Source organism: Pinus tabuliformis, chromosome 2_2, assembly GCF_031772625.1.
Source record: "Pinus tabuliformis cultivar Carrire ecotype Pingquan chromosome 2_2, CPIR1, whole genome shotgun sequence".
Taxonomy (NCBI): Eukaryota; Viridiplantae; Streptophyta; class Pinopsida; order Pinales; family Pinaceae; genus Pinus; species Pinus tabuliformis.
In genome coordinates this window covers 291696744-291711554 of record NC_142300.1, presented here as the reverse complement: position 1 = coordinate 291711554, position 14811 = coordinate 291696744, and the positions used below count along the sequence as shown (strand labels likewise).

Here is a 14811-nt window from a genome sequence, read left to right as displayed (position 1 = left end):
GAACTTTCTGATGCCAAACTGCTTCTTCACTTGCGACACTGGCTGCGATATACTTTTCTTTTGTTGTACTATGTGCGACAGGTGTCTGTTTCTTGCTAAACTAGAATATCATAGTCGATCCCAAGCTGAAGTAGCACCTCGAGGTGCTCTTTCTGTCCACCGCACTCTTGATCCAATTAGAATCAATATACCTTTGCAGCGTCACTTCACCACGTGAGACATATCTTAGACTGTATCCAACTGTACCACACAAGTACCTCAACACATGCTTCACTGCAACCCAATTTACATGCCTCAACTCAACCATAAATTGGCTCTGGGTGCTCACTGCAAAGCAAATATTTGGCCTGGTGTTAACCAGGTACATCTAGGATCCAATCAACTACCTATACATTGTGGGATCCACCAAATCTAAATTTGAAGCGGGATCACTCAGCTTCTTTAGATTTGTCACCATAGGTGTAGCCATGGGACTTGCAGTCTATCACATCGAATCTCCTCAAGATCTCAACTACATACTTTCCTTGTGCGAGGAAGATTTCGCCTAACCTTTGCCACACCTTCAATCCCAAGAAATAATGCATCGAGCCAAGATATTTCATCTCAAACTCCGAAGCTAACTCCCTTCTGCACCCGACAATGAGCCTCTCTACCCTAGTAAGCCCAAACTTATCAAGTATCCATCAACCTTGGAATACCATGCCTTGGGTGCTTGCTTGAGTTTGTACAAATCCTTCTTCAATCTTCAATCTACAAACATGGGACTCCTTCCCATGTATCACAAAGCCCTGAGGTTGCTCTATGTACACTTCCTCCTCAATCACACCATTGAGGAATGCGGTCTTTACATCCATCTAATGTAACCTCCAACCCATGACTGAAGTAAGAGAAATAATAGTTCTGATGGAAGTGTACTAGACGACTGGAGCAAAAGTTTCCTCATAGTCCACTCCCTCTTTCTGGGAGAATCATCTTGCCACAAACCTTGCTTTGTACTTCTTGATGTTGCCATTTGCTGCATGCTTGATCTTATAGATCCACTTGGAAGTCACTATTGACTTCCCCCATTGTCTCGAAACTATCTCCCACATATCATTCTTCATGATGGAATGATACTCCTCCATCATGGCATCCTTCCAAACTTGCTGCCTCCTCATAACTAGAATGTTCGGAATCAATGATGTGGCTCATCAATGCCATATAACTCGAGAACCTCTATGGTCATTTGCTCTCCCTAAAAGTACCACTAGGAGCTGCATGCCTCTTTGCATGCTGCAAAGTATCATGAAGCCATGCCAACCTCATCTTGGTCTTTGCAAAATCTCTAGGCGGTTCCACTTGCTTTGGTGGCTCTACTGACTCCTCTTGATAGTCTGAAGGATGAACAACAGGACTAGAGGGATCTGTACCCACATCCTTCGAAGCCTCTTGCTCCTCACTATCAATCTCCATATGAGACTCTCTAGACCTCCTGAAGGCTACCTCCTCATCAAAAGTAACATCCCGACTAACCTCAATCTAATGTTTATCCTGGAATGTAGATTCTGTAGGCCTTTGAAGTTTCATTGTATCCCACAAAAGTACCCTTTTTCCTAGAAGGTTCTAACTTCTTCCTCTTCTCCTTGGGCATGTGGATGTATACTAGATAACCTAAGATCCTCATATGGCTGACTCTGGCTTCATTCCAATGAATGCCTTCTTAGGAGTCTTGTCCCCCAATATCTAGTGAGGACTCCTGGTCTGAACATAAACTGCAGTGTTGGATGCCTCTTCCCATAAGAACATGGGTAAATCCTAATTATGAATCATCGCCTTGAAAATCTCCACAATGGACCTGTTCTTCCTTTCCGCAACCACAGTTTGTTGAGGGTCGTAAGGAACTATCAACTTCCTCTTGATCCCTGCTTCCTTCCAGAAATCACTGTAGTCCTCGGAAGTATACCCTTGTCCATTATTTGACCTCAAAACCTTGATCTTCTTCCCTGTCAAGTTCTCTACCCAAGCCCTGAACTCTCGAACCTGCTGAAGACCTCATCCTTGGTCTTCGTGAAGTATATCCATATCTTCTAGGAGAAATCATCAACGAATGTCACATAGTACAAGAATCCACCCCAAGATGATACTGTCATCGGTCCACATACATTTGAATGTACTAGATCCTAGATCCTCTTGGACCTGCTGTCACTGCTTGGAAAAGATCCCAAGTGCACAACCCTTACAAACATCCTCATGCTCTGCCTAGAGCCTTGGAAGACCTATAACCATCTTCCTCAATGCTAGCAAAGCCTTCTAATGCAGGGGAGCGAATCTACAATGCCATAACTCACATAAACCAATACTATGATGTACCAATCCCTGGGCTGGACGCCCTAACAATCTGTATAGTCCTCCCTCTCAAACACCAATCACTCCTGCTGAGTCTATGTTCGAGCCTTTAGGCCATACAAGAACCCGACCATCTACAAATGCAACTTTGTAACCTCTATCCTCCAATGCTGAAATTGATAAGTTCAACAATATTTATCAATTTGAAATTTCGAACTAATGTGACTGCTCGTGTTTTTTTCCGGATTAAGATGATTCTCAGGTCATCTATCTATGTTACGTTGCATCTATTTTCCTAATCGTCAATGTTAAGTTAATGAAACATGTGGAATTGTGTTATGCTTTGGAATTGTGCATTCTCTCTCATTGAGGGAAATCTTTCTTTTTGAGCTCTTGGGTTTAGTTTCTATCAGAGAATAGATAGTCTTTAGGACTCATGAGTGATGAGTATATATGGCAAATGATTAACATGAGTATGCTGGACTTTAAGATCGGTTTGCAAAACCCCTCTATGTGCTTTTTTTTCAAGTAATTATAATTTTCAAATTTTACTATTGCAGAGGAGCCTCACCTGAGCTGAGTGCAATGCAAATGTGAATATTATGTGGAGTTTATTATTTACTTGCTCAATGTTCAAATTCCAATACAGTTTGACAGATATGCCTACTTTCTTTGAATTAGTGGAACTTTTTGAGTGTGGCCGCCTAAAATTGATGTCAAGTAGAGCAAAGTGAGTGTGGACTAAATTGAACAAATACCTGTTTTCTAGTTCAATGTTGAAGCTTCAATAATTCTTTGCTGACAGTTTTCTATGTTTCTCTTTATGTTATAATTTAATGCATGCGAAAGTAACATGAAAAAGAAGCATCCAATGAACTACATTATATTCACTAGACTGTTATATTCAAATGCCTCATACTATAATTTGCAACTGACATTGACTGGGTTCTCCTTGAAATATTTTGTAATTGCTTATATATTTTTCTCCAAGGGAAAATGTTGGTAGATTTTCATTCAAAATTTAAGTTACATCTGTTACTGCCATATAAGGCTACATACTTCAAGGTTTCAAGCCAGGCTCGATCATCAGAATATCAAAACAAGGTGCAGCTCTGCCTCATACATGTATCAAAATACCAGATGGATCGAACTGTCCATGGGACAGTGCATCAAAGCCTGGGCATAACCTGGTAAAGGAATAGTGAAAATAGGCGGTTCCTCAAAAGAGTGAAACTTCCTGCACATTGTGGAGGTCTGATTCTCATCAGTTAGCTGTATAGAAGCTTACCTTCATTCCAAGCACAGGCCTCCTTCGCTAAATTGTTCGCTGTTTGATTGAGCTCCCTGAAGATGTGCTAAATCTGCAGCTGCTGGAAAGAGGAAACCAGTTGGAGTGCCCTTGCTAATAGATGGCGAAGTAACTATGTGTCAGGCTTGGGCTCAATGGTTCATCCAGTCATAGAGCACCTTAGAATCTGAGTAGAGTTAATGCTGTGATATTGTGCTTTTGCACTAGATTGACTACAGTGATGAGACCCTGGAGGTCAGCAGATTTATTTGTCGTCCATCCTGTTCCCAACTTGAAAGCAATGCTCTTTTGACTGAAATATATAATTCTGCCTGCTTTGCTTTGTCCTGGTTTTCCTGTGGATACTCCAGTTTCCATTGCAGAAAACATAGGGGTGAGAATGGTCCTCTTCAAGAGGTGTGACCACCCACTTTGATTTCATTTTCTTGGTGATGTTCTTCAGCAGCAAGGAATATTTAATTCTGTAGATAGACAGAAGTGGGTTGGGGGTAAAACCTTTGAAAATAGCATTATTTCTCATTGGTAATTGCTTATATATGTATTTCCCCGTATAAAAAAGATGGAATTGCAAGTTGCAATTGGAATACTAGCTTGTTTACATCCCCATGTATACTCAGACTTGGTTTGCAGGTTTTTGAACTGGGCACAATTTTTGACTGCATTTGGTGCCTGGGTGTGAATTCAGGTTAACTCGGGTGTGACCCTAAGTAGTGCCAAGGGAACTAGGGAAGTACCTTGGAAAAGGAGGGATGCCTGGGTTGTATCTGGTACTGTGGAAAACTTCAGGTGTCAACGTTTGTGAATTGGCTATTTTTTGACAAATTTGCCCAAAGTTATTTGTTAAATTTCAAAATTTTCCCCAAGTTATTATTTCAATATATACATATATATACTATCCGTCCCAAATCTCTAAAACCATATATAGGTTAGAAGCATTTTGGAAAAATGGCTACTTATAACTCTTCCTTTTTTAGATAGGAAGATTTCTTAACTGTTTATAAGTTTTAGCAAGAGCATTTTCTAAAAACCATTCTTCCTGGTACTCTAGTTATAGCTTCACAGTGTGTCATTTGATTGCATTGATCTGCTCCATTTATCAACAAGGTCTAGACATAATCTTAGGTGTCCTGAAGAACGCATATTGTTGGTCAAGGACATGAAGACATATTATCAATAAAAGAGTAAAGGGAGGCCTTCTTGTCATTACAGAACCCAGTGACATAAAAGAAGAGCTAATGCTGGTAAGCAGTATGAAAAAGTTTGGTAGTTTTTTCTTTATCAGAATGTCCTAGCATCCTTTATGGGGAAAAGTACTGTCAACACCCACTGTGGATATGGACTGTATGGAGATGTCAACATCAAATCCTGAATTCAAGCCAAGGATGGTTATTGAGATTTCAGTGTTTCACCTGTCTCTCTTGGATCATTGTTGTGCTTTGCTGCTTTGTGATGGTAAGAGGAAAAGGGAAACCCTTTCTGGCTCCCTGTAAACTGTAATATCATGTCAGGGGATATGGAATGCTTTGTCTGGAAAAAGGAAGAATGCCTCCATTTTGGAAAAAGCCTAGGAGATGAGAGAGAAAGGCCACCACTTTCTGGCTACTGTGGGGGGTACTCTGACCTGAATCCATGATGTCTGTAGCAGAACTACTGAGGACAAGCTGTGTGAAGTAGATGAAAGAAATGGGGAACAATCATGACAAAGGAGATGCTGGTGGATAATAAGGAAACAATCGACAAATTCTATTATGATAAGACTGTTAAACAACATGGTTTCCAGTGGCTTCACAATCATTTGTATGTAGCAGAACACCTTCAGAGATAGCTACAAATTACAATGCCCTTGTTACGAAAATCTGGAAGGTGTACCATGTCAGATGTGCTTTTCAGTTTTTCCTTTTTGGGTTTTTGACTATTTATGTCTATGTTAGTTGCAATTAGTTTTGGTAACCTGAATGAATTTTTTAGGATGTGGTTTTAATTGGGTCACCAGCTGTAACTGTTGTTGAAGGCTTATTCCATTCCATTTATTTTTTAGCTTAGTGTTCGGGTAATGCTTGATCTCCTGTGCAAACAATAGTTGTTTACTGTGTGCTCCGTAATGGTTTTCCCTCTGATGGTCAAGTGGCTTTCCCTTGTTCTCCTATTGTGGAAGGCCTATTCTATTCCATTTATTTTTTAGCTTAGTGTTGGGGTAGTGCATGATCTCCTGTGTAAACAATAGCTGTTTACTGTGTGCTTTGTAATGGTTTTCACTCTGATGGCCAAGTGTTTTTTGTTGTTGTTGGTATTTTAAAAATTTAATTTAATGTATAAAAATAGAATCATTTTTCGTCAATAGAGTTCTTTTGCAAGTTGCATTTAAGATTTAATCTTTGGCTGTGACCTTGATGGCTTGTGAAGATTTTATATTGACGACTCAATCTGTTGTCAGCATATGGAAAATTCTACAAATTCAAACTTTGAAATTGAGATAGGAGACTTTACATCTGTTTGCCAAAAAATAAAGAACCCGCTACCGTATTTAAAGGACATAAATGCAAAACGAAGATAGAATACAACGTATAGGAGCAAAAGCAAAAAGTGTTCTGAAAGCAACATTGCTTGAGAGGGAATGATTTATTTATTGAGGAATTATTATTATTATTGATCTTAACTTCTTTTTGTTTGTTTGTGTTACTATCAGTGAAGATATAAGTTCTAGTGCAGCACCTCCACTCAATGAAACCATATTTTAAAGATGACCACATCCACATCTGCAAATTACACTGATGATGCTGGTAATCTTGTACAAAATGGATGGAAATATTTAACACAACCATATTTTTTTTTATGGTTTTGATAGTTAATCGACTTGTGTGGCTCATGTGAAAAACTTGTTATTTTCCAGAGTCCTAAGTCATCTGACACGACACGATGACATGGGACACAGAGGATATGGCGACCCTGGAAACAGGACATGGAAGACGTGTATGGAATAAATTAGTGAATTATTATACATACAAAAATGAAATATAGACAAAGATTCAAATCTCTTTAGAATTTAGAAACTAAAACATTTACAATTTTACATGATGATACAAATTCAATCATACAACTAGTATTACATCAATGATGATAAAATGACAAACACCAAATTAGAACCATAAACTGCAGTTTTCTCATTAAGTCTTCAAAATCAAAATGTATTACATAGACCGTAAATGCTGACTCACTACTACTATAGGTGGGAATGCCAATGACAAATACAAAATAGGGTAGATACCAGATACTAGAACTATGATAGGGTCCATGATCTTAATGGTAAGATCTACCCTCACCCACCAACCATCATCTAAAACTGTATCTTTGATCTTTTTTGAAGAAACTTGATCTTCCTTTCTCCAAAAAGACCAAAACTCCTCCCTTTCCTGTGATGTTTACCAACTGTCCTTGATGATTGAGCCATAATCTCTGTGAAACAAGGACGCCAGTGAACTGCTGTAGGAAAATAACTTAAAGAGTGGTGGACAAATCCACTTGCCCAACACTTGGAATCTCTTCTAACACTGCACTGTAACTCTCAGCTACACTCCAAATTGCCTCACAGCTCCAACTGGTTGAGTGGAATGACAAAAAAATAAGGCGAAAACATGATTTATTGCTGCTCACACAGGGGGCACATGTCAAATTTTCGAGACACAGTTGAGGACAAGTGTCTGACACATGTTTGGCATGTGTCCTGTGAATGAAGGACACATGCAATTTTTGAGACACATTGAGGGCAAGTGTCCGACACATGTTTGGCATGTGTCCTGTGAACAGGACACATGCAAAACACGTGTCCTCACATATTGGTTTCCAACACGCGAAATACGAGACACGGGCTCTATTTGGGCCAGTGTTGAAAGCATCGGCATTGGGATAAAATCGGCAAGTGTCCGGAGAGCCAAAAAATCATAACAATCGAGAAAATATTGGTAAAAATCGGCAAACATCGGCTAGGCCAAAAATCGCGATTTTGCTATTTTTGCTTGATAAAATTGGGATGTTTGCAACATTGATTTGGGCATGTCTGGTCAGTGGTTACTTAACCATAGACTGTACTTCGATGCGGAATAAGATTTTTGACTAACACCTGATACGTAGAGTCCACCAATGCCTTTTCCAGGATCCATTACTCCCCAGATGCAGTGGGGACTGCACTCCTAGCCTCAAGAGTTTATTGGTGATTCATCCTAAGCATTGCAACAGTCAAAGGGATTTTCGTTGACATGCTTGGTTCCAATTGAAGGTTTAACAGTTTTTGGCTCAAGGTCTCTTCGGAAGGAATTTTGGCTACAAGTATAACCTTATAAAAGGTCATCTATGCGTCCCATGTGTAGTTCTTATGATTTGTCATGATTATTGCTTGAGATGTTTGTAACTTTGAATCACTTAAAAAAACATATTCTTTAAAAAAATATATTTGACATCCATTAAAGAATATAATTTTTTAAGTGATTCAAAGTTACAAACATCTCAAGCAATAATCATGATAATTCACAATAATGGATGGAAAACATCATGATCACATGCATTCATAAACAGACAATTAATCCTAAGAATTCAGCCATCAAATATAGGATATACCGTTTACTTACCCCGAGTGGGCCAATTGACTTAGAGAATAATATAAAGCATGCAATTTGCAAATAGTCAGCAATTTTTTTATAAAGTAAACTTAGGACAGCGTGGATAAAGAAAATGCCAATGGGTTTTGTAATACACCCTGCACTTCTGATTTCTCTCTGTTATAGCAGCCATAATGTGTCTGGCCTTTTTCTTATTGCATTGTCACATTTCTAAAGCAGAGCTGCTTTCAAGATTATTCATATCTTGAGCAGTTCATATATTTCCTAGAACTGACCGAACAACAAAAGAGCAGAAATGTGCTTTACATATTTTCTTAGAGAACAAATTGTTATAGTAGAGTATTGGCAATTCGAGTTCAATTATGTTGTACAAAAAAACTGAAGAATGACCATCTGTTGAGCATAAAAATCACTCAAAAATCTAGAAAATTTAGGAGTATGTTTGTAACTTAGGGTCTCTGAGGCCTTACAACCTCAGTGCTCACAAAGAGAATTTAACCGTAGTGAGTAAAAAATGCAGTCTGAGTAGGTGATAGTTGGTGTGACTTCTTGAGTGAGAATGTGCCAAGTATTGAACTGCTGCCACTGTAGTGGATGCATTCAACTTAGATTTTGAAATCTAAAATCCAGGGAGGATGGATCTCCTTCCTTATTGCTGATCATCTTCTTCTGAGAGGCAATGGAGAGATAGAAGGGAACTAAGCAGTAGCTTTTGTAATTTCATTCACAATTCTAACATTTGATGGAAGTTCCTACCTACTGGAGAAGCATTATACATAGAACTGGGACTTGAAATATTTGCAATAGAAATATGAAATAAAACAGCAGCCAAGATTTTTTCGTTCCCTGAAAGGCCTTTGTCCCCTCTTTCTTGCTCTGTTGCTTCCGAGTTCTTATTTATGGTAACACTGTCTTGCTAAAAAATAAATCCTGTTCATCGAACTGACTGATTTAGAATCTTAGTTACTTTTAACTATCTATGGCTCTTTGAACTTGGTAATGCATTTAGTATTCCTAGTTCTTTTTTTCCTTGGAGCTGTACATATATGATTTGATATCTATAGTTCCATATTGTTGCCTTTATTCAAGTCAAAATTAAGCTTTTCAAGGCATCCAGGTAGCTTATTTTGTTGGGTCCCTGAATTTATCAGTCATAGATAGCCTTCCATGATGGCTTTACCTTCTTTTTTGTTATGATGTTATGCTCCTTATTTACTTTATTCTTATTTTAGGGAGGAGATGCACTCCTTATTTTGCTATATTTTAGAGTCCCATTGACCTATTTTGTTGGGCATTCATATAATTTCTTATCTCTTTCTCATTTTCTATTGACATTTTTTCATTTTAGATCATCTCTTTACAGCATCTTGGACATGAATATTTGTTGACTACTAGATTTACAGGATGTAAGTTTGCAATATAACATTTTACTTGAGGGGATCTTAATTTCTTGCATTCAATTGTGAATGCAGGGAAAGCAAAGAGGAATTGTGGAACTTACATACAGGATATTCAATTTCTCTGAAGATCAAGACGTAAGGTTGAGAATTGGTTACAATTTATTTGACAAGGTTAGCCTGCTGATTACTGGGATTTTATGCATTATTGTCATATCAATAGTATTGACAGTTGGAGGATAGAATATTTTACCTCTTTTTTTATTCTTAATTTAATGGAAAATAATATGTAAAACAGGTAATGCTGCTATTAATGTTTAAAATCTAGATTATGTATGCTTATAATCTTTATCTTAATAAACAAAATTGCATCAAAGACTTCAGGTTGGTGCTACTGTTTCGTACAAGTTGTATAGCCAATTGAGCATAGAATAAATATTGGTAGCCTTTCAGTAAAGGGACAGGCAAAAATAAATGAGGCATGGCAAAGATTTTTCATGATCTCCGCAACCCTATTTCTTACGCCTTGCGCAATTTGAATGCATTTTTTAGAATAATGTGCCATGGTCATATGCAAATGGAAACAATCCTGCCGAACCTGTTTTGAGTTCCAATGATCTGAGTGATCTTAACCTGTTTTGGGTTCTAATGATGCGAGTGATTTTGACTGCTTCTTAATAAAATATATGGATACTTTTGTCTTCATGCTATTCATGCACACTCATTCTACCTAGAAAGCCCTGGATATTTACATTATGTTTTGCAGCCTGGAAAAGATTCCATAATTTTATCATGGATGAAAACACAAGATCGTTAATGGAATATTTTTCACTTACTGCTGTGCTTGGTCAGTTGTTTTAACTTTCCTTGATAGTTTGCATCCATCATCTTCAGAAGCCCAGTTAGCGTCCTGATGATACCAGGTGTCTGAAAAACTGATGATTTGATAAAATTTCATTGTCAAAACAAGATTTCTTCTCTTTAGCTTGTCACTTTGAAAATAGCATGAGGTGAGTCTAAAAAGTTGAGTCTTTTGATCAGTCAGGCTTTCCTCTAAGGAGATGTTAATTGCTATGGCCAATACTTGGGGCAAGATTTCTAGAATGCATGAAGACTGACTATGTCTTATTTGATGCCTTCTGTTTAGACATAATAGAATTGCTTGTCTAATGAAGGTGGTAGCATCTAAAGTTTGCTTCAGAGTTGTTTTATTGCTGGAATATCCACAGTATACAATTACTTGTAATTTACTCATTCAGGACTTCTCCATGAAAGTTTAACCTGGTTTTCCTTTCACATGTTTTCCATGTCAATTCCTTATCAATTTATAATGCTCGATTCTGACATATGAGTTTGTTTCTATTGTGCAGAAACCATATTTTCAAATCAGGGAGAATAACTGGACAGTTAATGCTGACATTAACGGTAGATGGAATGTTAAATATGATTTATGAGTTTGTTATTTTTTGGGCCTGATACTTTAGGGCGCCCAAACCTAAATTGAGTATCAAGCAATGTTTTTGACTTTGAAGTACAACATTCATTTACAAATGTAAAATTTTCATGAGGATTCTGTTCCTTCCATCAGATCATTATCATGAATATTCTAACTTGAGTATCTCTGAAGCTAATTTTTCATCAGTAATTTTCTGCAGCAAATTAATCTCTATGAACTATCTGAGGTACAGTCAGTTGTACTTTAGATGTTGTAATGATGCTGAGGTGTTTCTGTTGGTTTATGCACGAGTCAATTGCAAAGGGGCACAAAGTGATTGCGTGGGTTTTATTGGAAAAGTGTATGGAGTATAGTTGGGTAGTTTCAAAGGGCGTTCATGTGTGTTGTATTCTACTATTTTTTTCTGGAACAAGATTTCCTCTTTTGGTTTTTGTTCACTGCCATTTTCAAGTTTTCAACAAACCTTTGCATTAGTTACTCTCTAAATCACTTTGATTCTGCCTGAAAGTGAGGGAAGCAGTTTTTTCAGGAACAGCTCTCTGTGTGTAATCTGACTTGATGAATCTTGGGTAGAGTCATGACCATCAACACAACCTCAAATTGAAGCAGATTGTTTTTGCTATTTGTGGACTCATTTCCAGAGTTATCTGCATCAGATTATGATGCAAGATGTTGCATCAGCATGAGATTTCCCTGTTTATTCTAGTGTTACGTTAAGCACGGACAACAGAGAAAATCACAGTAAGATACTGAATTGACTATAGCTGCTGTGAAGAGATAAGCTCCATGCCAAAGGAAAGTCATTTTTATGGTGATAGAATGCTTTTTCTATGAGCTTGCAATTCCTCCAGTTTAAGTCCAATAATACACAGGGCTACACAAATTACATCCCAGATACCCTTGAGTATTGGTATTCTTCTCTGCCAGATCTAACTACCTCCCAGCAGGAAACATTGAGATCACAAGAGAGAGAGAAGGATTGAATGGAAACCACGAACAAATTCTGAATCCTCATGAACCATAAGCACATCATAAAGGGAAGATAAGATGAAACTATGGACAAGAGAAACACAATACAATCACTATGAATCAATATGACGAGACAATAAAAAATGAGAGCTTCAGTTGTGTATTTATACACAACTCAGGTTAAATATATAACTCAAGTGAGGCATCCTTTAAAGAGAGGGGGACATGGGACCACAAAACAAGGACTTCAAGAGGGTGACTAGGCAGACATGCTAAAATATATAAAAAATACAGTAAAGAGGGCACTTAGCTATAAATGACATCATGTGAAGATTACCACCATTCTAAAAGGAAATAAGTTTACGCGCGAACCTCTGTAGCCTATATGAGTTTTTATGATCTTATTACATAACAGTAATCTTTGTGGATTTTATACTTACTTCCAACAATATATTCTCATTGCCTAACATTTAGAACAATGGTATTCTTGGGAGTTTCTCTCTCTCTCTCTCTCTCTCTCTATATATATATATATATATATATATTGTTAATTTTTCTTAAGGCTATATTGTTCTTTGCTTAGATAATTGCATTTCTTCATTAACACATTAAGTTCACCCCATATCATCATTACATTATTCAGATTTACATAATTATTCTTCAGCATATGCAACTATGTAGAAATAACAACATCATTATCATCAATGCAGCAGAACAATAGAAGAAAAATATGTACACATAGACACACCAAGGTTGGTTCGAGACCAGGGCAAAACCCACTATGGGGAAAACCCTTGCAAATTCTTCTTCTTCTTAGATCGTCATCAAATGATTCAGCGAAAGAGAGTTATGCAACTAACTAGTAAAAGAGCTATGACATCCATGAAATGAACCTAATCATGCTTATACTCAAAACCCTGATTCGGAGGGCTGTAATGTATTGTCACTGTTTGTAGTCAACTACTGAACATTGTTGTCACTGAGCAGAGTCTTCAGAATACTGAAATTTCATCTTTTAGTCCCGGATGCACGGAGGAGCTGTGCGACCGACTATGGCAGTCTTGGACGCTCCTTGGTGAATTGTATGTGTGTGTTTGGGGACAAATACACTCAGATTTGCTTCAAAGCCCCATACACACCCTTTAGACCACTGTGTGAGCGATTGAGGTTGCCCATATGTACCATTGACCGCTCTGTGCATGTCTGGGGACCAAACTCCTCGATCTGCTTCAGAAACCCCAAACGCTCCCTTCAGGCTTATGTGTGAGCGTCTGAGACTTCCCAGACACACCCTTGACCACTCTATGCATGCGTCTGGGTTCGAAAATACTCAGTTACGTGTGCGCGATCGAGAAACAGAAACCCTAGAACCGTGCGAGCTCCAACCTTGTAGTTTCAGACCCTTGTGTGAACTTTCTCTGTTAGACATGTGCAAACCAAGACAATAGAATTGAAGAGAAGATGGCTTGATCAATGTGTCCAAATGAGTTTGAGGCCTTTTCTATTTATAGGCTTTCATGAGGGTCCACTTGATGTTGAGGCCGACCTGTCCAATTGTACATGTGCTTAGGGCTGACCTGATCTAATATACATGAGTGGGAATATAAATTCAAAAACCAACTTCTGTTTGTCCATATGAGGTGATCTTTAGGTCAATTTTGGTCCTCTCGAAAAGAGGAATCTGTTGCAATTATTATCTTCATCATATGAGCGGTCCAAATTGGAATTTGACCGCAGTTGCATAATTTTAACACACACACACACACACACACACACACACACATATATATATGAAGATAGAGAGAAACAATGTTTTCTTTGACTATTAATATTAACAAAGTGCACAAGGTTTTAATATAGAAGCAGACCGCACAAGCAACATCCACATGCATAGCTTGAAACTGAAAAAACAACATGCGTGTTTACAACAAAACAAAAATCATGGGCTAGCTTATGCCAAAACCCTCAGTGTGATAAAATCACAATTTTTCTAAACCAAAATGACAATCATAAAGGCAAAAGGTCAAAAGCTTGATAAAATAGCGCTAAGAAACAATCATGCTAGCCATTGAGGGATATTAGTCATGGTCATTCCAGGGAGGACCATATCCGATGATTGAGGAATTTACAACTAGCACATTACACATTCTCTCATCTATGTTGAAATGTGGCAACAAGAATATTCCAATTTTAGTTTGTCCTTGAATTAAAATTCGAATTTAGTCTCAGTAGCTGCTTGAAAAATAATTAATTAATTCATCTTGAGTTAATTAGTTGGAGAAATTCAAGCTAGAAGTCTTTGTGAAGTCATGCAATAGTTATCCCTTAAATTAAAGAGATTATCCCTTAATTAAGGAGATAATGATGAGTTATATTTGAGATGTAATTAGTTAGCTTAGTTAAATTAGTTCCAAACTATTTGAGGAACTAATTGTGAGTTCAATCAGTTAATGCATGCATGCATCTAATTAGTGTACTCCAGATAACTGAAGATTCTCTCATCAGTAACTCATGCATGTCTATTAAGAGAAAGACCCAGTTGAGATTAAACACAGGGACAATGTACTATCAGTTGCATGAGTTTTCCTATAAACAAAACTCATCCATGCAGAAGGAATTCATTCCTTGAGATTTGCGCAGTTTTACAGGGTGTGAGATCAGTGTTACACTTGGTAACGGTAGGATCACCCAGGAGAAACAACGCAAGGAAATAGGAGCTTGGAGGGTAGAGGAGAAGGCATA

General features: G+C 37.8%; 1 protein-coding gene across 2 annotated transcripts in view; it reads left to right on the top strand.

Annotated features, from left to right (window-relative positions):
- The window catches only part of LOC149192469 (outer envelope pore protein 21, chloroplastic-like), a 55814-nt gene extending 44468 nt beyond the window's left edge, over positions 1 to 11346 (top strand). For both annotated transcript variants that reach the window (XM_089404619.1, XM_089404620.1), the window contains 2 exons: positions 9720 to 9818; positions 11015 to 11346. In XM_089404619.1, the coding sequence (XP_089260745.1) occupies positions 9720 to 9818; positions 11015 to 11098 (183 nt within the window). In that variant the 3' untranslated portion in view covers positions 11099 to 11346. The remainder of the gene's footprint in view (positions 1 to 9719; positions 9819 to 11014) is intronic.
- Positions 11347 to 14811: the final 3465 nt, after the last annotated feature.